Raw genomic sequence first — 25,582 nt, forward strand, 5'->3', positions numbered from 1 at the left:
CCCTTGACTGCTTGCAAGGTTTATAAAGGCAATTCAGCAGAGCAGAATTCTGAGACTGGACTCTTGCAGGTTCATGGAACTCACTCTTCCTAGGGAAAGGCAACCTCATCTCTGCCTCAGTCATATCCCTTGTTCTTTAACTAACTGTACGGCCCTGGTGCTCTTTGCTTTTGCTCACAAAAGCACAGCAAGTGCAGACGATGACATAAGGGGGTACAAGGATGTCAGGAGCTCCTTTTATCAGGGCAGATGGCCAGAGAAAGAGCAGAGGTTCCCAAGTACATCTATTAATGTTTTGTTCAATTCCAAGGAAGATAAAAGGAATGATTGAAACTCCAGGAGGTGAGGGGATGGCTGATCAGGATGGACTTTTGATACCAGATGTGGCAATGGTTGTGTGAAATGGAGGTGCCTGCAAGTCTGTCCATCTTTTCTGTCCGTCCGTCCATCCGTCCCTCCCTCCCTCCATCCGTCCCTCCCTCCCTTCCTCCTACCTCTTTTGTGTCACACTCCATTCCATGCCTCTTATGTTGTGTTTCTTCCCCCCCCAGCCCCCTGCAGTGGCCGACGAAGACCTACAGCTCCAGCTAGCCCTTAGCTTGAGCAAAGAGGAACACGACAAGGTTAGACTCTTACCACACACCCCTCACAGCAGCCCTTCCTCAAATAATCAACTAAACCACTTCCCCCAGGCAGGTCCCAACCTCACACTTTTCCCACTAACTCAGTGTTCTCTGTCTCTCCACATCCTGTCTGAAGCGGAAAACGATGCAGCAGTGGTGCCATGACTCCATTTTCACTTTTAGACCTTTTTGATTGTCCACTGTAGAATCAAGATTTCCCGAGATGCCCCCCTCGAGGGAGGGCCCGAGGTGGGACAGATCAGTCTTTGGGTCCTAAGCCTGCTTCGAGCTGAAACAGTAACCGGTGCCCGTTGAAGTGTTTTGCTTGCGCCTTCAGGGGAACTGAGGCAATGGATCGGAGGAGGAGCTCTCTGGGCAGCAGGGTGGAGGGGTGGCAGGGGTCTGCCGTCTGGGGCAAGGCGTTGGGGTTCCTGCAGCAGGGGACAGGGAGGGTTAGCCTCGGCTGAGGGGAATGTTGGCTAGACCAGAGCAGGAGTGGCAACTTGGGGCCACTGGGGTGTTGTCAGAATACCGCTCTCATCACCCCGGCCAGCACAGCCAAGGCTGATGGGATCAGTGGGGAGCTGCCTTAGACTGCGTCCCTGCAGTACTGCTGACCCTAGTTGGTGGCACTTTTCCCTTCCCTACCTGGAGAGGCCGTGGCGGAATTAATGCTGAGACCTTCTGCAGGAAAAGCAGGTTGGATATTGCAGTCCAACAGCATCAGCGGGGACACAAATTGCCCTTCTCTGTCTTGGAGCTCGCAGGCAAGGCGAGGAAGATTTCAGCGTTTTCTCTTTTTAAGGGGAGCTTACTGGGTTTAGCCAGTGGGGGAACATGAGGGACGAGTGGAAAATGCTCGAACAGGAAGGCCAAGGTTGAAGGACTGAACTGGGTCGAATGGGTACATGCATAGACAAGGTTCTTTCCACTTGGTGTCCTGTATTTTGGGAAAGTGCCGGAAGAGGAGTTGTCAGGGGGTTCCGCAGTTCTCTCTCTATGAGTAGGGAGTGAAAGTGGGCAGCACCAGCCTCCTCCGCAGCTCTTCAGAGCGCCCTCCTGACGGCAACTTTTCCTGCATGAGCTGAACCGAACGCAGCTGCCGTGTTGGTGGCTTGAAACCTCACCTGGTCCATGGCCCAGCTGCTGTTACTGCACCAGATTCAGTCTCTGCCTTGCCTCCTCCTGCTGAAGGTGAGTGATCCTCTGCCATCGTCTGCTGCCCATGTTGATGCCTGTGTCCCCCCGCCCACTTGCAGGAGGAGCGGATCCGACGCGGGGATGACCTACGACTCCAGATGGCCATTGAGGAGAGCAAAAAGGAGACCGTGCCTGCTAAGGAGGAGGTCAGATAAGAGGAAATTGGGTCGTGGGCTGGGGCTTTTGAAACAGTGGCCGCCCGCCTGAATCGCTCACTGTGTCCTCCTTTCTACAGAAGCAGCGTGGTGGGGCGAGGTCCAAAACCAGAATGGGAGGATAGTCTTCAAGCACCGAGCATGGGTGTCCTCTGAGAAGCAGAATGCCAGAGTAGATGTGCCCTCTGTTTGTTTGATCCAGCAGTTCATAATGTTTGTGTGAAGTTAGCTGTGGTAGTAATAGGCACACTCAGTTCCATATTCATGCCGTATACTGAAGAGTGTGTACAGGGCCCGTCAGTTTCATCCTTGCAACAGCCCTGTGTGGTAGATTAGACCAGGGGGTGGTTAGGGACAGAAGGTAGAAGAGTATTTATTGGTGGATCCTCATTTGATGAGCAAGTGTTCTTGACTTCCAGTTGTTTAACAATAGCAAGTGAGGGTGTACTCTTTGCCGGCTGGAGCGTGCTGTAGTCCTTTTCTCTGTTTAAACTTGCTTGGGATTGCTGCTTAAACTACTCTTTTGTACACAGATTAGGCTGCTGAAATGCAAACCGCTTGTGCTTTTCTTTGTAGAAGGACTATGAGCTCATTTCAGTTCTGACACTGAAAACATATTTGTGTGGCTCAAAATGTGCTTAGAGGCATCCTGTTCTTGAAATCTAAGAGTATGCCTTTTTCACCTGGCTCTCACTGCTGGAACGTAGGGTTCTAGTAAGGAAAACAACTAGATCCAGCAAACCTGACATTTGCTCACTCCTGCATTAGAGTAAGGCAGCCTCATATGTAAGTGGGGTGTTGAAGCCAAGCTTCTGTGGCCCAGCTTCTATGGCTCACTCCTTTATATACCATAATGGCTTATCCTCCACCTGTTCAGAGTTGACCAGAGAAAGGAGATGACCTACCAGCCATGGAGGACTTAGTCCTGCCATTTAGCGATGATGCCACAGGCCAGTAGCCCAAAGGGAAAGGAGAGGCTTCCTGTCCATTTGAAGGAAATTTAAACAACCTTGCAGAGCAAGCTGGGGACCCAGGAGGAAGGGCAAATTTCCTTGACTGGTTGAGCAATACTTATATCTTGTCTTTCCTCCAAGAAGTACTCACATTTCCCACCCCACTCAGTTTATTCCTCACAACAACCCTGAAAGAAGGGTTAGGCTGAGAGTGAGTGACTGAAGTTCACCTATAAAACTTCATGGGTGTGTGAGGATTGCAGCTTTTGAGTCTCCTCCTGGTGGTTCTAACCACTACACCACATGGTTTCTTGGGCTATATAGAATAGAGAGCTTACAGGGAATTCTGTCCTCCCTCCTTGTCTTTCTCAATCTGTCTCTTGCCTTCTTCTCTGTGCCGCCCCCCCCCCGCAATGCAGTCATCCCTGATGGATCTCGCAGATGTCTTCACCACCCCACCAACAACCGACCCCTGGGGTGCCCCTCCTCCTGCTGACCCCTGGGGTGGCCCTGCCCCAGTTGTATCCGCAGCTCCTGCCGACCCATGGGGACCACCCACTACCACGGCAGCCTCCACAGGGGATCCATGGGGGACTTCCGCAGCACCTCCTGCAGTCCCCCCATCAGATCCATGGGGAGGCACTCCAGCTGCAAGCAGTGACCCCTGGAAACCTGAACGTAAGAAACAGGTTATTAACCAATCAGGATATGATATGTTAAAGATTGTTCACCATGTAATTTAATTAGGTTATGGGTTATCTGGAGAAAGGGTCTAATGTGGAATACGGGTGCTTTCTGTGTTTGAGTGAAACCTGAAGATTCAGGGGCCACTGACCAGTACTGAAGCTAGTAGGCACCTCACCATCACATTGTCCACAAAAGATCTTCAGTGATACCCTTGCCAGCTTTGGGCTATTAGGTCTGTACCCACCATCCTGTTGTGATATTCTCCTCTGGACAGAGGTAACATGGCCTTTTTTACTTGTAGCTGTAATTGTTTTTAATATTCACTGTGTTTTTCCTTTATTCTGAGTTTTATTTACTGCGCATTTCATAAACTGCATTGGTAGGTTTCAGAAAGCTGGTATAAAAGTGTAATAAACAGTGAACCTCTTCCCAGCCATTTTTAAATGTTTGCTGACATGGTTTCCCTTTTCCTTCCAGGCGGGGGTTCTGCTGGGACTGCAGCAGCACCGCCCACAGACCCGTGGTCTTCGGGCCCAGCTCCCACATCCCAAGGGAAGCCTGCACCTGACCCTTGGGCCCCAGCATCCACTTTTTCAGATCCATGGGGTGGCTCCCCTTCCAAACCCAGTACCAATGGCACGGCAGGTGAGCAGAGGTTAAGGGGCTGGGACTCCTGGCTTTGAAGTCGGAGGTGAGGGGTGGAAGTGATGGATTAGGCTGACTGGGCCAGGAACCGTGTTTCCTGGGTGGTGCTGTGGCTGGTGGATCAGGTGAGGTGGAAAGAGTTTCCGGATCAGAATTGTGGAAGGCTCAGTGCGAGCACTTTCCTTGCCCCCCTGTTAATCCTACTGATCCTCCCCCTCCCCTTCTGCCTTGTCCCTCCCCTCCAGCTGGCGGAGGCTTTGAGCAGTTTGGTGGCCCCGGGGATGGGGACGAATTCTCGGATTTTGACAGCCTGCGCCCGGCACTGCCCAAATCTGGCAGCAGCACAGGTGAGCCCTGCATCCTGCATGGCTCTGCCACCTTGCCTCGGACTCCGCCTCCCCTTTGCATGTCCCCACTTCTGCCTTGCGCTTTCCTTTACTCTGACTCCCACATCTGTCCAGACCCACAGTTGCCTGGAAGACACCTAGCATCCCCTGGCATGGCACATCCCCATGTGCTGCTCCCTGTATCCTCTGTGGCAGCTAATCTCAGTTCAGAGTCGGGCCAGATTTGCTCTTGCATATATTCTGAGGAAGATGCCTTTGGGGGCGTTGCTGGTGCGGCTGTGCCCCCCTCTCCACCCTGGGGCTTGCCTGGGTTTTTTGTGACTGACCTTGGGAGCACCGGTGATTGTGAGTGAAGGACTGCGCCCTGCTGGCTGCTCAGGAATGTTGCTGCACCTGCATTTGCTCTCCTCTGTGCTTTTTCTCTTTGGGATCTTCCTCTCCTTTCTCTCCCCAGGCGAGCTGGCACTCTTGGCCGGGGAGGTGCCTGTCTGCCGTGCCGGCAGCGGCACTGACAGCCCCAATGCATTTGATATGGCAGCCATGAGTGGGTCTCTGCCAGAGATTTCCAAGCCAACCCGCAAGACCCCTGAGTCGTTCCTGGGTCCCAACGCTGCCCTTGTGGATCTGGACTCGTTGGTCAGCAAACCCACCGCTCCCACCAGCAGCGTGAAGGCCTCCAACCCCTTCCTGCCGGCTGGTAAGCATCCTGGGAGAGAGGCTATATGAGAAGAAGGGCAACTGGGGTCAAAGGGAAGGGAGTATCCACCCATCTAGGAGACTCGGGCTCCTTGTAATTGCCGCCTCTCTCTTTCTCTCTTTCTTGTTGTGCACTGCAGGTTCAGCCTCTGCCCCTGCCCCATCCGCCTCCACCACAAACCCCTTCCAGGCGACAGCAAGCACTCCACTTTCTCTCAACCAACTTCGTGTCAGTCCAGTTCTCCCTTTATCCCAGCCAGCGCCCCCAGCTTTTCCTGCCACGGCTCCGATGGTGTCTGTCTCTCCCATGGCCCCTGGGATGCCCTTAGCCACCGTCTCCCCCATGGTGGGGGTGCAGCCTTTGGGCCCTGTTCCACCTATGGGGCTCCCTGCCATGGGGCTGCCCACTCAGACCCTGCCGCCTGCCGGCATAGTCCCCAGCAGCACCTCAGCCTCGGCGGTGGGGAGCACCAACCCCTTCTTGCTATAATCAGTGGGGCCTTTTCAGCTCTGTGGTGACTACCCTGCCACCCCCTTCACTCCCCATATTCCCAATTTGCAATGGGGCCCCTAAGATCCTGCCCACTGAGCAGGGCAGCTGGGCTTGGGCAGGAGGGGGATGGAAGGAGGGCGGGAGGGTTGGATGGAAGGAAGGAAGGAAGGAAGGAAGGAAGGAAGGAAGGAAGGGGAGAAACTTAAGTCCTTACCATGAGTTTCTTTGTCTCCATGTTGGGGATAGGACAGACTTTTCCCCTTTTGGTTTTGGGGTGGGTGACCATTAAGGACCCCCCTGAAACCCCACTACATTGCTCTTCAGCATGAAGGGGAAGACCCAGTTCTGCTGCCAAGGCCAAGCACCGGCAGTGGCGACTCAAAGTTGCCCTGAGGCTCACACAGCTAATGGGAGGGAGCGCAGCAGCAGCAGCAGCAGAACTGGCAACCGCCCAGGGTGGGTGTCCTCTCCAGAGGTTTTTTCTTCTCTTTTTTGCGCCCTGTCTACTTTGGAAGCAACCGATTTAGAATATGTTTCTCCTCAACCACACCTTGAGTCATAAATCTCTCTCCTATCTCTGCAGAAGGGGTGCAGAAAGGGAAATAGTGAAACCTTTACCTCTAGGCCCTTTCAAATATAGTTCCCTGCTGGTGGGAAGGACAGCGCCCCTTAAATCATGCTGGGCTTCTCCTCCTAGACCACCCCCCTCTCCATTTCACACATTGATTACATCTTCCCCATCCCTTCCTCCCCTTAGCTGGGACCAGCCTTTTTTTTTTTTTTTTTTGGTGGGGTGAGGGTAGAAGTGGGGCTGGGGATGAAGTCAGCAGTGCCCTTCACACTACACTGGGGGATGGTTGAGACACTGGGAATACTCGTCTCTCCCATCTCTGGGGACAAGAGGGATACCACTAAACTACGGACAGAGACCAAAGCTGAATCCAGGAAGGGGAGCTGGGCCACAGTGCTGGGGCCCAGTGCCACCCCTTGTGATTTGCCATCTGCAGCCTCCAGATCTGAAGAGAACCAGCTCTTAGAAGCAGCATGGGACCCCATCACTCTGTTACGGGGAGCCTTGAAACCACCCGCCCAGCCTACTGTGAAGGGAAAACCTGGAAGCTGTCAAAGGTTTGACGCTCTGAGATTCCGGAAGCATTCGTAGGCGAAACTGCCTGAAGTGAAACCCTTGCAGGGATTGCCAGTTCCTGGAAGCTCCCAAAGAGCCAAAGCCTCCTATGGATTTTGGGACAGCGAGATTTAAAGTCACTCCTCCCCCACCCCATATTCCATAATCTGCAGACTGTGGCGGGCTGAAAGGATGACTCTGGTGAGAGGCATAGCAAAAGCCCCAGGGAGCCTGTGAAGGACACAGCCCGCCGTGCAAGCGGCCTTGAAAGGGACAGAAGCAGGCGCCCGCAATTCTCCCTCCGCCAGCCCTGCACACCGCTTTGAAGAGGGCAGGGGCAACACCACAATCCTCGTGGCAGCACTCTTCGCACAGGTGGCACCCGCGCCATCAACTTCCGGCGTGCGACCTCCCTCCTTTCCTCCCCCCCTGCAACCCCCCCCCGGGCGTGGTCTTTGTGCTCTGGTGACTGGCGCGTGAAAGGGCTGCTTCGACGTACGGCAGGGCCTTGCCGCCTTTATCTGGCCAGCTCAGCGCCAAGAAGCATCAGCTGTTCTTGAGACTGGTTGAAAAAGAAGGGTGGGGTCGCTGGATGGCTGTTTCTGCCCTTTCTAGAGCAGCAGCTTTGAGGACGGGGGTGTTGGAAGGGGGGGGGGGTCAAAGGCCATGTGTGTTTGTGTGCGTGTGTGTGTGCGTGCGCGTGTGTAGCTGCTGTGATTGTCAGTTCCTGTTTTATGCTACTGGGGGTGGGTGGGGCACTCATGTAACACCCAGGACAATCTGCTAGATCCTTCATTTCCTCTCCCCCCCCCCAAAAAAAAATCTTGCAATGGTGTTTCCTACTTCTCTCTGCCACCAAAACCAATCATGCCAGGGAATCATTTCCCCGACACATCAGTATATTTGAAGAATCATTGTGTCATTGGTCAGGGCAGGGGGTAGAGGAGAGTGATCCTGGCTGTGTGTGACCCTCCCTCTTGGCTCTGTCTCTCCTCCCCCACCCCCTTCCCAGTCCCCAACCTTATACTGGTATGCATCAGAAAACTGCTATTGATGAAATGAAATAAATGGAAATTCTTCTATGGCACCCAAAGGCTTCTCCCCCCTCCCCACTCCAGCGTTTGCTTTCCAGGGAGGCGGTTAGGCTGTTCTCCGCGTGGAGAGGAAGGGCAGCACTCCTTAATGCAACACAACCGTTTAGGCCGTGCCGGCAGGGCCGAGACTTGCCCACCGGTACATCTGGAGGGTACAAGGTCGGCGTTGACTGATCCAGGTCCTCGTTAAATGCACAGTGTCTCCGGTAATTGCGGCTGTCCGAGGACTATGAATGCTTGCTTTGCTTTTCAAAACTCAGCCGTGCAGGGAGTGGTTAAGCTGAGGGCAAAGTGCTTTGGAAGCAAGGAAAAGCCCCAAAGTAAGCAAGAGGTTTTTTCTGCTTTGTTGAGCTAAGCGACATGAGTAGGGCAAAAGTTAAAGAACATGAGGCAGCCCTGCCTCCACACAGAGAGGCAACATCTGGGCTCAAGTGTCTGCAGCTTCCAGAACTTGCAACTTTTATAGGACCGGGGCAAAGGTCCCCGGCAAGTAGGCAAGTGCCTTCCACCTGGTTTTTTGTAAGCACGTTGGTTCAGCCTGGGGCTGAGATCAGTCCACTTCTCCAGGCTGGTTGCACCACCGTTGCTGGGTTGCTGGTTGCCTGCATTGGTTTTATGGGTCTTTAGGACGCACAGCGCACCTTGGCTGCCATTCTGAGCACAACACGTAGGCCTCATTCAGTCCATTGGGACTGGCATCTCGTCTCCGCATTGGTGCCTGGCAGTGGCTCTCCTAGAATCCAAATGGGAGTTTTTCCCCAGCCATTCCAGGGGTTGAAAATGGAGCCATTTAGTGTCCAAGGTCTGTCACCTGCTGCTGAATTAAAGCTTTCTCCATAAGTTTTGCAGAAACCCAGTAGGATCGGCCGTGGTTTATCCTTCCTCTGCTGCAGGTGGGTGGCAGAGAAATGAGCCCTGTCTACAGCCTCCTAGTGGCTTGTAACATTTGGACTCGGAATCTCTTCCCTCACAATTCAAATCCTTAACTGATCTTGGATAACTCTCTGCCTCCAGGAAGGAAGATACACAGAACTACATTCAACACTCACTGCCTGGAATCAGTCACAACCTAGTGTGAGTTTCTTGCATAACTGTGATAGTCACACACTAGAGACAACAGACGTGATAAGAGTCCCTCTCACTGTGCCATAAGTTGTTGACTCCACCCTCACCATTTTATCCATTGATTGTTTAAGCCAAGGGGGCCCCAACCTCCTCGACCCATGGGCCCAGCTGGAATCGTTAAAAAGTTATGGGTACACGGCCATCAGAGTGGAAGGGGTGAGTCACAAAATGTTGGGAGAGTTTTGTGTGAGTGAGTGTGAGGCAGAGGAAAAAACAGAAAAGGAGGGAACAAGAAGAACGAAAAGGTTGACTTGCATGGGGGGATGCGGTGCTTTGGGGGCCCCAGAGCAGTCAGCTCCTGACTGGTGGCTCTCCATGGCTTCAGAGGGGCTTTTATCAGAGCCACGTGGAAGATGGTGGCAATTGAACTATGAATTTGGAGGTACAAAATGGAAGTTCTGCTGTGGAGTTCTAGCCCTTTCATTTTTACTGGGGTGACTAGTTCGGAAGAAGGGATTGTGTCCAGAGGCTTTAGCGTGCTAATAGCCTTTCCTCTTCTGTCTTAGACTTTCCACTGCTTTTGAGGGAAAGGTTGAGGAGCCTCAATACTGGGAACAGGTGTAGGGGCTGCTTTCCAGCCCCACACTGGGATCCACTCTGGAGGCTGGTTCACACATGCATGTACGTTACTTGGAGGGCTGCTCAGCCACAGGATGACTCATGACTGAAAGTGTGGGCTGCCTCCACTGAAGTATGGTTTCAGGTTGATGTTGGAGGTGATGTAGGATTTCTCATTATTCTATATATGGCTCATTTGCACCGTTTGATGCTGCAGTCATCATTTGATGGCCTACCAGGAGATGTGGTCAAAGCAGAACTGATGAAAAATTATCACCATGGAATTATTTAATTTCCAACATCATTGTCCACTGGGTGGGCTTGGGATGTCGAAAGGTGGGGGGCTTGGGATGTCGAAAGGTGGGGGGCTTGGGATGTCGAAAGGTGGGGGGCTTGGGAAGTTTGCCTCCGGCAGTTTTGGAATGTTCACTGGTGACGAGCCTGAGACACTTTCCTCTGATGCCTCAGAGCTCTGTGAGCTCTCTGAACTCTCTTCATCATCATCTTGAGATGTGCCTTTTTCTCCTGCCTTCTTTTTATGATGGTAATACCTGTTATCAAACAGAGGAATCTGTAAGTGCAGCTTCCCCTTCTTAGCTGCTCTGCCCCAGACAGCAAGTGAATTTTGGTTGGGAAATAATAGGGCTTTGAGTGATGAAAATGCTTGATATCCATGATACTGTCATTCTAACAACTCTATAAATTAGACCTATATTATTATCGGACAACTGCAAAGAGTGCAGCTGAGGGTGGCGTACAGAGGGAGTCCAGGACAGGGCCTTGGTTTGAATAGGGATCTTCTGAGCCCATAAATCATTCACCAGGCACTGCGTGGAGGCCTTATTGATGAAGTCTCTTGCTTCCATTCCCAGAGTTGAGATGTTACCACTCTGCATAGCTATAGTCTGTGTGCACACAAAAGCTAAGTGCCCGTGGACTCACCACACGAGAGCTCCGATGCCCAGCAGGATCACAAGTGTCACCAACACCCCCACCACAGCATTGCGCCCTGCAGAAGAAGCACAGGAATGCCATGGCATGAGAGGTCTAGCAGAACCGAAAGCTTTCCCCTCTGAAACAAAGGCTCATCTTTAGTGTGTTTTACTTCTGTCTTTTTAAAAGAGTATCAGCTAAAAAGCCCTGCTCTAGTTTGTCCAAAACTTTTCACAACATGTAGGTGCTGTTGTGCAGCAACGTTCAATTGCCTTGAACTTGCCGGGCTGCTTCCTCGTGCATAACTTGTGAATGTATTAGCAAGAACTCCTTGAATACAAGGTTATGGCGAGATTGGAAGCAGATTGTTAGTCTGTGTGTGTTGGTCTGGTCTGGTCTGGTCTGATTCAGTTAAAGCAATGTTCCTTAAGGTAAGAAGATACGCTCCCAGCTCTGCCTTTAAAAATAAGACAAATTTATTTGTCATTTCTCCTATCATCCAGGTGAAGGAAAAGGAGAAAGCAAAGTAACCTTGTCACCTTCTACAGACCAGAAATTAAGGCAGTGGGAATATTCAATTTTGTTTTCATATTCCTCCTCCAAGGAACGCAGGGCAACATATACCGTTCCCGTTCCTTCGGCTCTCATTTGTACCCTCAGAACAATTTTGCAGGTTAGCCGAGAGGGTTCAGCCAAGTTTGTCTGGCTAGCTTCACAACATTTTGACCTCAGGACTTCCCAGTCTACATGAAATCGGCCTTTTCCTGAAACATGTCTCATATTTTACTTTGCAGCCATTGAGACTGCACACCTGTTCACTCAACTGCAATGGCATTGTGGGTCTGGACAGAAGGAAGCGCAGTCCTGTTGCTTGCCTTCTCCAGCCTGCACAAGAGAAGTTGGGATATTAGCTTGCATCTTGATTTAGCTATACTTAGGGTAGCCCTAGTGAAATCAGTGGGTCTTATTGATCATGCCTAACTTCAGTCTCAATGACTTTGCCCTTTCAGTTCTTAAGTACCACTTTATTTGAGTCCAACAAACTGTTTTTGTTGCAATTTGTATCGCAGCATTCCTGTCAGGACCCCATGGTGACATCTTTGGATCTGTTCTAATTTGTTTGTCCACAACAAGCTTGCGGACCAGGCTAAAGAAAAGAAAAAGCCTAGTAGCACACATTTGCCATGCCACATTGTCTCAGTTTGTACCAAAAGGTGCAAAAATGAGGTGGAAGAGATGCTGTGGTTGGTGGACTTTTAGCCCTAAGGATGGGGAAAGTCCGTTACCTGCACATATCATGGGATCGTAGCAGGAAACTTTGAGGAGCCGGCAGTTCACACATTGGGCCACTTCATAGGGTTTGTACCGGAATTGACCTGTGTAAGTGAGGATTTTCAGTTAGACCAACCCTAACCCTTTTGGATCACTTGGGCTTATCTGGAGTTTTAAGACAAACTTGGCACTGGAGGCTAGTTTGCTTTTGCAGCATGCCTGTCTCCCAGTTTGTTTTATTTTTTAAAAATAATGAAAAATCAAGGGGGGGCTCTGGAAGCCACCAAGAGGATGTCTGCAGTGGCTTTCAGCAATTCTCAGGGAAAGCAGGCAAAGAGGAAAAACATGGTTTGCCTCCACATCTGAAACACAAAGCATGGTTTGGTTTAGAGGTTGAAATGTATGAATAATTAGTGCAAACCACGATTAAGCATTACATGTGAACTGACCAAAGATAATGGACTGGCTCTATGCTGGGTCTACATTTAGTATGACCAAAGGGACAATCCTATGCAAGTTTAGAAAGGGGGGGGGGAACCCTGTACCTTCCAACATTCCCCCACCACCTGTGGTGTAAGTTGCAGGCCTTTTTTCTGCCTAAACTTGGATAGGATGGAATGCTAAATCTGTTCTAAGCCAATGGATTTGAACCAAAATAACCAGTAAACTCTGTTTTGACTTATCAAGCACTAATGCAGCTTAGAATTGTACATACAATGTCTGCAAAATATTTTTCATTTCCCTCTCCTTCCCCTCACCCATTCTGTGCTGACAAATCACACTGTGAAAACCAAAGCTGATTTGTTTTGAAGCTTCACGTAGCAGTTATGTCTTCTCCACCCCTCATTTTTACTCTAGAGTAGTCAGTGGAAAGGGCCAGTTCACCCTGTGCTAGGGTCCCAATTTGGTAAGAGGGCAGAGGGAAGATGTGCACCTACTCCATATAAAAGTGAAAAAAGGTGCAACTGTGAGATAAGGATTTAGTATATTGTGGCCTGTTTCACAACACCATAACCATTAGCTATTCACAATTAAACTGGTGGAGGAGGAGGCCAAAAATGAACAACATGACCTTGTAAAGACTCTGAATATCATACTCGCTGGACTTTTTCTAAAAATGTCACAACAGTAGGGCCCACACATTCTGCTTCCAAGGCAGGACAGGATGGCAGGAGATTTTGGGAAAGGGGCGTTTATTTGTTACCTAACTGGTATCCTGCTCCATTTTCTGTCCACACATCTGCTCAAGATTTACTGGTGCAGCTCTGTATTCAGAACATGGCTTATCTCAGCCTTCTCCAGTCTGGCATGATCCAGATGTGTTGGTTTTCCATCTCCAGCCAAGAGCTGACGGGAGTTGAAATCCTACACATCTGGATGGTACCAGGTTGGGAAATGCTGGTCTAGATAAGAGGTGTGTGCTGCCCTCGGGCCCTGGTTCATGAACCTCGACCTTGGAGTGGCGAAGAAGGTCCAGTGCCAAGCTGAGAGGAATGGCTGTTTCCCACCCAGCATTTAGCACTGGCAGTGAAGATCACACACTCTAGAAATTTTAGAACACATGCACTGATATACATAACATATAACAGATGGCCAAGAGATGTACATCTGGTTTAGACATATGGACTCACCACAGGAAAGGCTGCAGACTGTGTGGTTATAAGCATGGAGGAGAGAAGGGGGAGAAAAAGGATGAGTGTGAGAGAAGGAGCCTCATGAGTCATCTCTCCAGCCTAGCCAAAGGACCCAAAGAGAAGACTGTCGCCTGGCCCTACTCCACCTAACAGGTTATCCCAGACTTGCATTAATTCTCACTGGCTGGACTGTTATGTTTTTCCCAAGAGTCCCACCGCCGCATTCCCTTACAACTGGCAACCAGATCCACTCTCATTGCCTGTGTTAGTTAATCCAGAAGTATTCCAATGTTCGCCCAAAGCGGATTAAAACCCCCACTTTGCCAATAAGCAAGCTTGGGAAGGTGATCTTGCGGGCACAAATGCAGGTCCTTGTGAGTACGGGTGTGCAAGGACAAGGTCAGGGTCAAGGCTCAACATATTTGGAGCTTTCCCAAGAGCCACTGCTCTGGCAGGAAGCTGCTCACAAAGGTCCCTTTTCTTCACCTCTGTAACCTGCATGATAACCCACCTCACACTTTGGTCCTGACAGCCGTGGTGGTGAAAGGCAGCAGCTGCAGATGCCAGGGCTGGCTTCCTTGCTGGCAGGAAGTAGCAGTGATGAAGAAAAGGGGGAGGAATTGCTGGTGACAGCGGTAGTGAAAAAGCAGGCTTACTATGGGAAGAGACCCATACAAGCTGCCTTCCCCAAGGGCCCCCATAAACCTGCCATCAGGGCTGGTGGGGGAAGCCTTTCTGGCAGATCCTGTTCACCAGGAGCCACTTTTCCCATTTCAAAAAAGCTGCTTGAGGCAACATTGGATTCATCTGTACATAACATCTTCCTTGGCCCTTACCACTGTGCATACAAAGACATTCCTTGGTTCTTGCCACTCCATAAACAGTGCCATACAACCTCTTCACATTGCTTTCAATATGGCTGGGCTCACAGAGTGGCCATGTGCCCTACTTTAATGAGCCCAGTCCTCTAGTGGAAGAGTGGTCCTGTTCAAGTCCAGTTTGTAGGTAAAGAGCCAGAAGAAGAAGGGAGAAGAGGGCAGGAAGGGCTCCAAAACTGCCCATCCACAGTGAGCACCTGGACGTCTTGGGCAGCATCAAGAGAGATGCCAGGATATTTGCTGGCTTGCATGGGCACCCCATGGCCTCCCAGTCATGCAGCCTAAAACAAGGAAGCTTCCTATGGTTGTGCACCTTTCATTAACACGAGTTGAGGAATGTGGGGTGCGGGAGGCACTTACGTTCCTTCAAGAAGGCTTTAGATGCCTCTTCCAATCGCTTGATGAAGTTCTTTTTTTCCGATTCTGCCTCCTTCATAAGGAGTTCACGATCTGTGGATAAAGGAGGCAGGTGACCGAAGCCAAACCTCTACAGAAAGGTTAGAGCCAGGACCAGGTCTAGCACTCAAGTGACACCTGGTGTGAGGGCATCTGATAAGGCTGCTAAAACGAAGTGCTTTGGATATTCCATATGTGAAAGGATTTTTCCCAAACTAGGAGAAGCCGCTAAACCAACTATAAAGTCTCATGGCACCTCCCAGACGTTCTTCAAATAACAATTTTCTCAAATGCCCTAGAATGTTGTTCTTGGTCATGTTTTAATGCGTCATTTTTAATGTACTGGTCTGTTAATGAATAGAAGTGGGACAGAGGGTGTTTGCACCCACCAAGGTCCTTGCCTAGGACATCATTTCTAGACCCAAGGCAGCCTTCCCCAACGTAGCAACCAAGCTCAAACTGCAACTCCCATAATTCACATTGGCCCTACTGGCTGGGAATTATGGGTAGTCCAACGCATTTGAAGGATTCTAGATTGAGGAATCTGTCCCAGAGTGAGAATCAACTGAGTGGGCAGGGGTTCTCGAAGAAGCAGGATGGCCGGGTGAGCAAAATGGAGGGCCCACTCATATCTCCATCCCGCAGCAACAGCACAGAATTCTTATAATATCAGTTGCCTGTGGGCAGCTCTTCTCTTTGCCCGAGAGCTCAGTACTCCAGAAATAACCTCCAAATTAATACACGTGTGATCTATATGGTCTATTAAAAATACACATTGTCCTTGAGCATTCTGAAGACGAACCTAAAAAGGATCCACCTTTGGGGAACACACGAGTTGATTCCTCAAGTGCTTTGTGAGTGCCCTGTCTGAGCCCTTGCAAAACGCTTGTCGGTATTCAGTGCCGCCCCTTTGCCCGCTCCACCCTGCACAACTTCCTTGTCTCCATTGTCAGGCAGAAGCGGCAGGCATGGGGGAGTGTTGAGGTGAGCAAAGGATGCTGCTCACCTCAGCTCTTCCTATTGACATTTGCACGGTCTGAAGAAGGGCAGTGATGAAGCCGGATCAGGGAAGGGGTTGTAACTTAGCGGAAGAGTCCCTGCTTTGCGTGCCGAGGCTCCGGGCACCATCCCTCTGTGACACCTCCAAGCAGAGAAGGGAAAACTGCCTGGAACCAGCCGCATGCGGCCACTTGCCTTCTGATCCCACAGTGCTATTCTGGGACTCTTAAGCTCATTGACCACTGCGGATGAAACCTAGCCTGCCTGTGTGTCTTACTTTACAGGGGGCAGTCCTCTCGCTGAAAGGCTGTCGGAGGTCCTCTGCCTGAAGCACTTTCCGTAAGACAACAGGTGAACTGCAGCGGCCTTGAACTTGTCCATCAGCAGCTAGCTGGAAGGCAGGTTCAGCAAGCACACTGCTTGCGTGGTCACCACTTTCTCCCACTATGGTAGGATCTATTATCCTTCTGTTTCAATGAGAGTAATTATTATTACATTTGCTTCTAGAAATATGGACTGGAATTTACAAATTGTATGCAATCGAGTGTCCTCTTCTGTAAATGCCATCCTAGTGAATATTTGTCCCTACCCCACAACTAGAGAAATGCTGTGACACTGTGCTTGCCCTTTTCTGTCCTGTTTGACCAGCAGCCATCCAAAATATTAACTGTGTCCATCATGAAAAGGATGTGGCTTATCAAGCTACTGCCTGATTGCAGTTGTACAGCAAATGTCTGGAAAGAGGAACAGGCCAGCTCCTACCGTTACTGTTTTTCTTGATAATCCGGTCAAGGTGAAGGAAGAGAGTTCCCGCCTCACGCTCCATGTGCTCCCGTTCTGCAGACCAAAGAGCAGACAGCAAGACCAGTCTGAAGTCTGGGGCTAATTCTGTCTTTTGTGCACGGCCAACCCCTCTCCAGAACCCACCAGCTGAATCCGGGAACAACCCCAAATTGCAGGGGGAATAGAACCCCGTTCAGAACAGGCTGGCAGCCCAATTCCCAGACCTGCAAACTGCCAACCCACAGGGTCTCTGTCAGACCAGGATTTGCCCTCTGTTTCTTAGCCCTCGTTGAAGCCATAATTACATCCAGATGCTGTTTCAAGATGAGCACAAACTCTCCTGATTCAGATAAACATGTTGACAGTTTGTCTGCCATTAGGAACTCCTGCTAAGCTTCTGAGGAACCCAAAGCTTCCTGAGGACACTGAGGGAGCAAGAAATGGAGAAAAGAATCCGCAGAACCCAACGGCGCACCAAGAGCACTGCCATGCGTGATTGGGTGCTGGGAGCCTTCTGTGCCTTCACAGAATCCACTCCACCCACGGCTGAGCCTTTATCCAGAAGGGTCCTCTGCTCCTCTCCTCCCACCCACACCGCAGAGAGTGACAACCAAGAAGGGAAGGATTCCATATTGCCCTCAGGATCCTGAGCTCAAAATGCACAGAAGCAAACCTTCCTCCTTTCAGTCATTCAAGCTAACAAAACAGCCCTCATTCCTTTATCATAGTATGGCATTAGCAACCAGGGCCAGCCCAAGACATCTACTGCCTGAGGCAATGCAGGAAATCCCACCCCCATGCATGCGTGCCCGTGCGCACATGTGTGTACACACACACACCTGAGTCAGGGTACACAGTGCCCAAACCTAGCCCTGGTATGTTGGTACATGAGGCAGAAAATCCCATAAGCACCTCTCCCCTTTCCTGGCCATAGAAATACTATCTTAATGAGGTAAATATGAAATCATCTGCTGCCCTTTTATGGCACCCAAAAGCTGCTCCCTGAGGCCACTGTGTCCCCACCTTATGGCAAGGCTGCTTCCTTCCCTTCTGCCTCAGAAGTCAAACAGCCTCCATCTTGGATTCTGGATTGGCAGGCGGACTTATTACTCCAGTCAAGCCGCTTTCAGCCCAAGGGCCAAATTTCAGATAAGCACACAGGGGTTGAATTCCACTAGTGGGTGGGGCAACATTTCCAAAAATACCAGCCAGTAACTAGGCCTTGTGGACCCCGGCGGATGGATGTTGTCTTCAGGTGTGCTGGATTTCACCTGCTGGCCTGAGCCTCAACACTCCTGTCTTATATAAACTGTGCTTGGGTAGCCCCTTAGTATGGCTGACTTTGCCAGATAATTCTCTTAGCAACTTTGCCATTGGCCCAGCGCAGCCTAATCCTGATTTTCCTGAACATTTGTTCAACAATGGTTTTTGTACCATGTACTATGGATGGACTTGCTGTACAGTGGTTCCTATCATGGTGCTGCCCAAGGTCAATGGACTGGATCCAGATTCAGTCATACTTAAGAGTAGACCCCTTGATACAAATTGTAGATAAGTTAGTCACAAGTAATTTAAGTAACACTTCTTTTAATGGATCTATTCTGAATACACTCACAAGAGCCAAGCAGGGCTATCATGGACAGGACATTTTGGAGGGTATCCATTCATAGGGTCACCATAAGTCAGAGACAATTTGATGGCATGTAACAACATGTCTAAATCTGACCCAGTATGAACAACTGACAGCAGAATGGACTGTTCTATTCCAGCTTAAGACACTGGCTTCTCCATGATACCTTTTGGTGCATTCCTTCTCAATTGCTCGGCCCTTCCTCTTCCCTTAATGCCATACCCAGAAATCCTCTGCTGTAGGAGGCAGGATCCCCTGCTTTCCCCAGGAAAAGCTTTCCCAGTGTGTCGGTGGCCTCCGAGTCCCGGCCAAGCAGCAGATAAGCATCGTAGCCAAAGTACAGAGCAGCATCTGGCCAGCAGTGGAGGCATGTGCCAGCCAGTTGCGTGGGCAAGGCCCAAGCGAGAAATCCTAGCAGAGACACTTTAACCATGGATGCCACAGCAAAGGCTCCACTTCCCATCCAGCCCCTGCTATCAGCTGCTCTTCTACTCGCCAGCCTCCTCACTTGCTTCTTGCATCACTTCCTGTTCTACTTCCAGCATCACAAGAGACTCACGCCAAGCGCACCGCCTCTTTCCTTGGCAACGTTTCCTGGCGTCAAGGAGCTACTTCTCTGGCAGCACGGGGGATCCCTTGGCGACGGCACAAGCCCCTGGGGCAGCTGCTGCGGCTATGGTGCCCCAATCTCTGCTGGTGTTTCCCCTGTGGCTCTTATCCTGCCAAGCAGTGGCTGGGTGCCTTCAGTGTGACCGCCGCTTCTTGGACTCGGTGGCAACCGTGCTGAAGGAAACGTTGCCGGAAGACCTGCCTGACCGGGACTCCTTCATCGAACGGCACATCCAGGCCTTGGCCGCTCTGCATGGCACCTTCCTCCAGAAGAAATACGAGCGGATTCTGGGTGCGGCCTGCATGAAGAAGCCTTGGCAGAGCTGGGGAAGCAAGGACAGAGAGGGGGCCTAGCAAGGCTGGGCTTATATCTGTGGATGCGTCTCTTTGCAGATGTCCGCGGAGTGATGTCTCTCAAAGCAGACATTATCAATCAGTTGCGAGCGATGAAGAAAAATGGCACGTGGAAAGGTGAGCGCAGGAAATGTAGAAGCGGGACATGGGAAGCACAGTGGCAACTGGGCTGCAGGCACCTCCTGCCAGTTTTTCACATGATTCTCTTGAGGCTGGAAATCCAGTCACTCCGTAAAGTAGTTCTCTTTCCTAGCATAGTCCTGGAAGGCAACTCCTGGTATCCCTCCCCTGGCCTGACCAATGGCTGTGCTGTTTGGAGATGACAGCAGTTGTAGTTCAGCCTATCAGGGGAACACCAGACTGGGGGCGGCGGGGCGTTGCTGTGCATTGTGAAGCTGTGACCTGCTTAACCCAAGACGAAATTAGAGCAGGACTGGACAACTCGTGGTCCACCGCGTCAAGTGCAGCTGATAAGCCAGGCTGGATTCAGATTCAGTGAGGCTTGGGTGACCCCTCAAACATCACCCCAAAAGAGGAAACTCATGCATACAATGTGCAGATGCCGATTGCTATGTTTAGCTGTGGAATTTGAAATAATTGCAGTAATTTAGATAGAGGTACAATGGGTCTCCCGCCCTGGTGGGAGCTGTTGATGCCTCAAGGCTTCTGCTGCTCTTCTCCTTTACTGTTAAACCTGACTTGGACCTGACTTGTCCTCTATAAGCTAAGACTCATGGCCACCCTAAGCAAGCCTGTCCTTTCCTTGGCACTACAGCAACAGGGAGCTCTGAGCAAAATGGCTGCAAAACCTGCCCTACAGATTACTTTCCGCCTGGTGGGTCATGAGTTATGCAAGCCCGAAGGGCTCCAACAAATTGGGACAAGTTGTTTTAAACGTAAGCATTATCCAAAACATATTCCTAATCTTAAATCCATGCAAAACTAGGAATGATGGGAGTTGTAGGCCAAAGCATCTGGCCTACAGAAGGGGCAAGTTGCCCGCTGCAGATGACAAGAGTCTTTCCTGCTGTGACTCAGGTTTAAGGGGACAAGCCTTCCTACATTGCGCACTTACCCCCAAATCCTCCAACATTGTCAGGCTGAACTTGTAATCCAACTCAGTATGAATTCTCTTGCCCTGCTCCCCCCCCACCCACCACCTTACAACATTTACCTCTTCCTCCCTCTCCTATAGGAGTTCTCCTGTGGCAACTTTCCATGTACCAGCTCAGAGTCTCCCTGCGAAGCCGCATGCAGAAGATGCTGGAGAAATTTGCTGATCTTGGTAGCAATCCCGAAGGGAAACCAGGGAACTAAATTCCCAGTATCATTGCTCCATCTCTTTACTAATGTTGACTTCATAATGCCAAAGAGGCAGGAGTGCTTCTGGTTACAGTGTTTTACTCACAGTTGGGCAAGGGTCTTCTTTCCCCAAAAGTAGTATGAATGCTACAGCTTAAAAAGAAACCAATGTACAACTGAAAGTACACAGTTGAAACAGCAGTGAGGTGTTGAGGGATGACCAATACACAAGTCCACACTGCACAATATGCAAGACTGACTGCAGTTTGCACTACATGCTACTAGTTAAGGGAGGTTTGCAGGCAGAGCAACAAAAGGAAGCCAGCGGGCGACCCGCTGAATTGCATTAGCTGCAGCGGATTAAAAATGCACTCATTTGTATTTAGAAGGTCCAGGCTTCTTGGAGGAAGAGCTTCAGTATAAGATATAAAGGGAAACAGACTGTCATTATATTGCTATTCTGGGTTGGGTTCCTTGTGCTGTCTAAGTTAATGAGTTAGCTAACACATAATTAACCAATATACAGGCTGTGTGATGCACATAATACAGTACTCCAAACAAAGAAACAAAACGGCCCCCATAGCACATAGTTTATTAATTTTATGAAAATAAAATAACCATTGATAACAGTTTATACATTTCATATAGACATTTTAGACATTAATTTATACATATGCATAGAGTTGTCCCCTTAACCTATTTTGTTGAGTGAGCCACCCTGAGAACTTTTTGTTATAGGCCAGGATAAATTAAAATGTTAGCTAAATAAATAAATTGCATACTAGATAGGGAAGATTCCTTCAGAGATTTAGGTCTCTAACCAATCTTATCTTTTCTTCTTCCATTCTCACCCTCCCCTCAGCATGTTCAGAGGACTGCAGTAAGTATGAAGCACAACTCCCCTGCCATTATGGCATTCCTTCAAAATCCTTCAAAACGTGCCTGTTTCGTTCCATCATCCCTGGGAGCAGAACTGGATGTGTCCCTGGTATGGACATAAGAACTGAAGAACAGTGCAGGGTCCCTCTAGTCCAAGGGCCGCCCCCTTGCATGTGGGGAACTCATGAGCAACATGTTCCCCAGGAGCCGGCAGTTCCCAGCCCTAGTGTGTTTGGGTTGAGTTGAAATTTTAACTATTGTTGTTATTAATCTCTTGCAAATTCTCCCCAGCCTAAGGGAAGGGAGCAATCTACTCAAAAGTCAGTCAGTCAATCAGTGTCATGTGGGTTTTTTCCCCTAGCTGTGACTGAGGGCCCCATCTTGGATTGCTGGACCTGCCTGCGTATTGCCACCCAGTGTTTTGATGGAGAGCTCTGCGGAGGTATGACAGGGGATGGAAAGGGGACCCTTTTGAGGTTCTGCTTTCAGTTATACCTATTTATTTATTTATATCCCACTTTTCTTCTTTTTAAAGAGCTCAAAGCAATTACATAATTCTCCTCCTCCTGCACCCAATCTTACCCCCACAACAACAACCCTGTGAGGTAGGTTGGGCTGGGAGTCCGTGACTGGCCCAAAGTCACCCAGTTGGCTCCATGGCTGAGCGGGGACTAGAAGTCAGGTCTCCCGAGTCCCAGTCCCACACTCTCAACCATTACGCCACACTGGCACAGTCCCGTTGCGAGTGGGAAGAGGACACTGAGCGGCTGCAGGAAAGGGCACCGTGCCCCACATTGGCAATGGAAGTAAGAGTTCAAGGGGCTGCCGTCCCAACTGGACAAAGAGGTGGCAACTCAGTGGATAAAAGGCATGTGGAAATAAGGCAGAAGAAATTAAAAAGACGCAAAAATGAGGTGATAGTGGAGGATGAGGAAAAAAGTCATAGCAGCTGGAGTTGGGGGAGAAAAACAGGCCAGGTTGGGAAGCTGCCAGCAGATAATTTTACACACACACACACACACACGTGTTCTCTCAAGGCTTCTGCATAAAATGGCTAACACGCTGCCTTTTTTCCATTTTCATTCTTGGCAGAAAATTGCATGCTTTATCAGGGTTTCCCCAACCACAAGGTGGCACTGTGGTATGGCTGTGCTAGGCAGCTTTGACGCAGTATGTGAGGCTTTTGTTTCAATTTGTCATGATTTAAAATTTAATACCAGCTTTTCCTCCCTGTAAAATATATTGTGAAAAACTCTGGAAAACACAGGAGATGCTCTGGAAGACAACAATGTTGTGAAAAGGCCCCTAAGCTTGCATGATCACAAGCACACAATAAATGCCCCATGTAGAGAAGCTCCCAGTAACCTGTAATAAAAATTGTTCTGGGAATACATATTCAAGGGTCACATTGGCACTTTCACTGTCTGTCCTCCCAGTTGGCCCCCAAGGCCTGTGTCGAGGAGGAAACACATCCCAAATTACTTGCTCTTCCAATGCAGAAGCTGCCATTTAGGTGGCTGGACTGGGCTGCAGACAGGGAGGGTCACGCCAACCCACAAACTAGCTTGAAAGGGTGTTTCCGTTCCTTCCTAGTGGAAGACAGACATCTTGCAGAATACAATGAAGTCGTTCTTTACGTGTTCCTCGTCTGCGAGTCCGTGCTGCTGACTTCAGTTACGCTTGTGTGAGTAGATAGCTCCGCTTTCCCATGGGATTCAGGAATCCAGACTTTTAGGGATCCTGATCCTCCTGTCTCTACATGCCTTCCTTCCCAAATAAGCTACAGGGTATTAGTCCTATAAACCCTATTGTGATTCATAAGACCATCCTCCCCTCCTCAAGCACCTGGGACTTCTTGCTGTTCCAATTGACTTGTCACACAACTGCTTATTCACCCAAAATCTTAGTAGGAGTGTGACTGTCTGCTAGCATGAAATGTGATTAGGGTTTGAATTGGGGGTCTGTGAATATCAGCCTAATTGTTTTTCAGATAAATATGCAAAATCAAGATTCTAGTCCTCATGGTCCCACAAAACATTCCCTAATGTCTCCATGTTGGTAACTTCTTTCTCATTTAGAACATTCAAAAGCATGCATTATTGAGACAGGATAACTTAGACCAAGCTGAGTTGGTATGTGCTTAATTTATGCACTGTGAGTAATGTTTAACAAATGGCTTTCCTAAATCCTATGCATGTTTAGACAGACAGAACTACAACTTCCAGCATTCCCAAAAAAAAGCAATGCTGGCTGCAGAATGCTGGGAGATTTAGGATTTTTTTTTCCTATTTAAACTTGGATAGGTTTATACCTTTGGTCTTCCTTATCCCATTTTCTAGCCTCTGATTTCCTCCTCTAGTTTGGTATTTCTTAAATAACAGGGAATGATTCCCTTTGGGGAGGTATGTCCTCTTGGAGAGAGGAAGGATCCTCAGCAGGGTCGTTAGTGATTAAAACGTCACATTCCCCCTCTGCTGTCTGGCTGGTCCCAGTTTTCCAACTAGGCAGCAACAGTGAAAAGCAATGGTGCCCCAAACCACCTGGACTCTCCCCATTGCTGCCTCCACTGCTGTGCAGCCATATTTTGCCTGCCCCCAGATTCCAGGGAAGCTCAGGAAACAAAGGGCCACCATTGCAATTAATCCTGGAATGCTGATTCCATATCAATCTTGGAGCCTCCTGAAGGCCTGTTGAGAGAAGGAAGGTGCTCTTGGCCTACTGGTGCCCTTCAGCAGCACTGCACGCACCATTTTGAATCTCACCCTATATTGGGACTGAGGGTGGGGGGGGAGGGGAATCAATATACTCAAAAAGGGGAGCGTGACTCCTCAGCGTCTGAGAGCAGCGTCTCCCTGGGGCAGCTGGCTGGATCGTGCTGGGCCAGTACAGCCGCTCACAGCCACAGCAAGCCTAGGTTAAGAAGGCCTCGCTCCTGGGCCTGTTCTGGGAGGCGGGACAGCCCTCTCCGCATGCTGTCACTTCATCCTGCTGCCATGTGAAGACTAGGCCGCACTGCGGTTCAAGCACACCCAGGCATGGCTCTTCGCTGAACCTGAGCGCTCCCTTCCAGGTACTTGGTGTGTTTCAAGCACAGGAGGAAGATGTTGCAGAAGGCACTGGCCCAGTAGATGTGTGGAGAGGCTTCTTCAGCAGGCCCCGTCCTCCAGCAACCTCTGTGGCTTTCAGCTGGTTAGACCAAATAAAGCACTGCCATTTGTAAGCGGGAGAAGGTTCCTGTTTCAAGCAGAAGAGGTGCCGTGCTAGGGCGCAGCTTCGCCTGTGGAAAGGCCGGGGCAGAATCTCTGCCATCTCCAGGTAGGACTGGGACCGCTCATTGTCAGCAAAAGCAGGCCAGCTGGTGGTTTGGCCCGGGACAAGGCCGCCTCCTGTGCTCCTGTGGGTTTGCTGGTCCACAGGGTTCTCCAAGAAGAGAGTGATCCCTGGTGAATTCATGGTAGGAAAGTTTCTGGGCTGCCCAGACATGCTCAGAGGAACTAGGTTCCCCAGGTGTTGGCCAACACACAAACATGGAGCAAGTTTACAACAAAATAGGTGGTGTTTATTGTGGGAAGTTTAGGAAAGGAAAGAGGATTGTGTGATTTGGGGCAGAAAAACTGTTTTAAGATTAGTTTGTTGTCTTGTTGTATAGTTTAGGATTTTTAAATTGTGTTTTGTATACTGCCTGAGAATCTGCTCAGGGCAACCTAAATCTAATTTTGAAAAATAAATATGGTGAAGTGATATGGATCAAATCTAAGGCTTCACATTTGATGCTTCAGTGGAATCTTTCCGGCAGTTGTCCCTTGAAGGCGAGAAAAGATCAAATTTTGACTAAACATACACCAATAGCCGGTTTCTCCAGTACATGAGTATCCTGAGGGAAAAGAAAGAATTAGGATGCAATCCTATGCAAGGGTAGAAAGAAATAATGCCCTAAAATTCTCAGTATGCTTCATGCAGAGTGAGATGCAGATGACTTTGACTGGGGGCTGTGGGAGAGTGGCAATTTAATTACAGCATTTAAATGCTACTAAAAATCTATCAAAAAGCATTAAAAAGTAAAACCAATAAACCTGCACCTTTTAAAAGGTTAAATGAAAAAGATATATCTTCACACTCTTTGTGAAAGCCTAGACCAGTGATGGCGACCCTTTTAGAGACCAAGTGCCCAAACTGCAACCCAAAACCCACTTATTTATCGCAAAGTGCCA

The 25,582-nt window shown here is 49.7% G+C and overlaps 3 protein-coding genes across 9 annotated transcripts in view; 2 read left to right on the forward strand and 1 right to left on the reverse strand.

Annotated features, from left to right (window-relative positions):
* Positions 1-8,012, forward strand: part of EPN1 (epsin 1) — a 33,912-nt gene extending 25,900 nt beyond the window's left edge. For 2 of the 7 annotated variants that reach the window (XM_044447791.1, XM_044447792.1), the window contains exons 5-11: positions 552-623; positions 1,883-1,969; positions 3,351-3,609; positions 4,096-4,263; positions 4,509-4,610; positions 5,065-5,307; positions 5,447-8,012. In XM_044447791.1, the coding sequence (XP_044303726.1) occupies positions 552-623; positions 1,883-1,969; positions 3,351-3,609; positions 4,096-4,263; positions 4,509-4,610; positions 5,065-5,307; positions 5,447-5,796 (1,281 nt within the window). In that variant the 3' untranslated portion in view covers positions 5,797-8,012. The remainder of the gene's footprint in view (positions 1-551; positions 624-1,882; positions 1,970-3,350; positions 3,610-4,095; positions 4,264-4,508; positions 4,611-5,064; positions 5,308-5,446) is intronic. The other 5 variants (XM_044447793.1, XM_044447794.1, XM_044447796.1 and 2 more) reach the window with 3 other exon arrangements.
* A 10,890-nt stretch (positions 8,013-18,902) lies between these two features.
* IZUMO3 (IZUMO family member 3) lies at positions 18,903-24,499 on the forward strand. The gene is made up of 6 exons (XM_044447696.1): positions 18,903-19,128; positions 19,230-19,307; positions 20,386-20,494; positions 21,731-21,813; positions 22,965-23,055; positions 24,442-24,499. The coding sequence occupies exons 1-6, from the start codon at positions 18,903-18,905 to the stop codon at positions 24,497-24,499; spliced, it is 645 nt and encodes a 214-aa protein (XP_044303631.1).
* A 703-nt stretch (positions 24,500-25,202) lies between these two features.
* LOC123032072 (izumo sperm-egg fusion protein 2-like) overlaps positions 25,203-25,582 on the reverse strand; it is a 7,885-nt gene continuing 7,505 nt past the window's right edge. The window contains exon 7 of the mRNA XM_044447697.1: positions 25,203-25,245. Coding sequence (XP_044303632.1) covers positions 25,203-25,245 — 43 coding nt within the window. The remainder of the gene's footprint in view (positions 25,246-25,582) is intronic.

Source organism: Varanus komodoensis, unplaced genomic scaffold (genome assembly GCF_004798865.1).
Source record: "Varanus komodoensis strain SLA01 unplaced genomic scaffold, ASM479886v1 scaffold53, whole genome shotgun sequence".
NCBI classification, from domain to species: domain Eukaryota; kingdom Metazoa; phylum Chordata; class Lepidosauria; order Squamata; family Varanidae; genus Varanus; species Varanus komodoensis.

What these genes read in the sequence shown, in the direction of transcription:
- IZUMO3 (XM_044447696.1), top strand. Translation starts at nt 18,903, where the DNA reads ATGGTGCCCCAATCTCTGCTGGTGTTTCCCCTGTGGCTCTTATCCTGC. An exon ending in GGTAGCAATCCCGAAGGGAA is followed by an intron (nt 20,495 to 21,730) that starts ACCAGGGAACTA and finishes GTTTTTTCCCCT; the next exon opens with AGCTGTGACTGAGGGCCCCA. An exon ending in CTGACTTCAGTTACGCTTGT is followed by an intron (nt 23,056 to 24,441) that starts GTGAGTAGATAG and finishes GCTCCCTTCCAG; the next exon opens with GTACTTGGTGTGTTTCAAGC.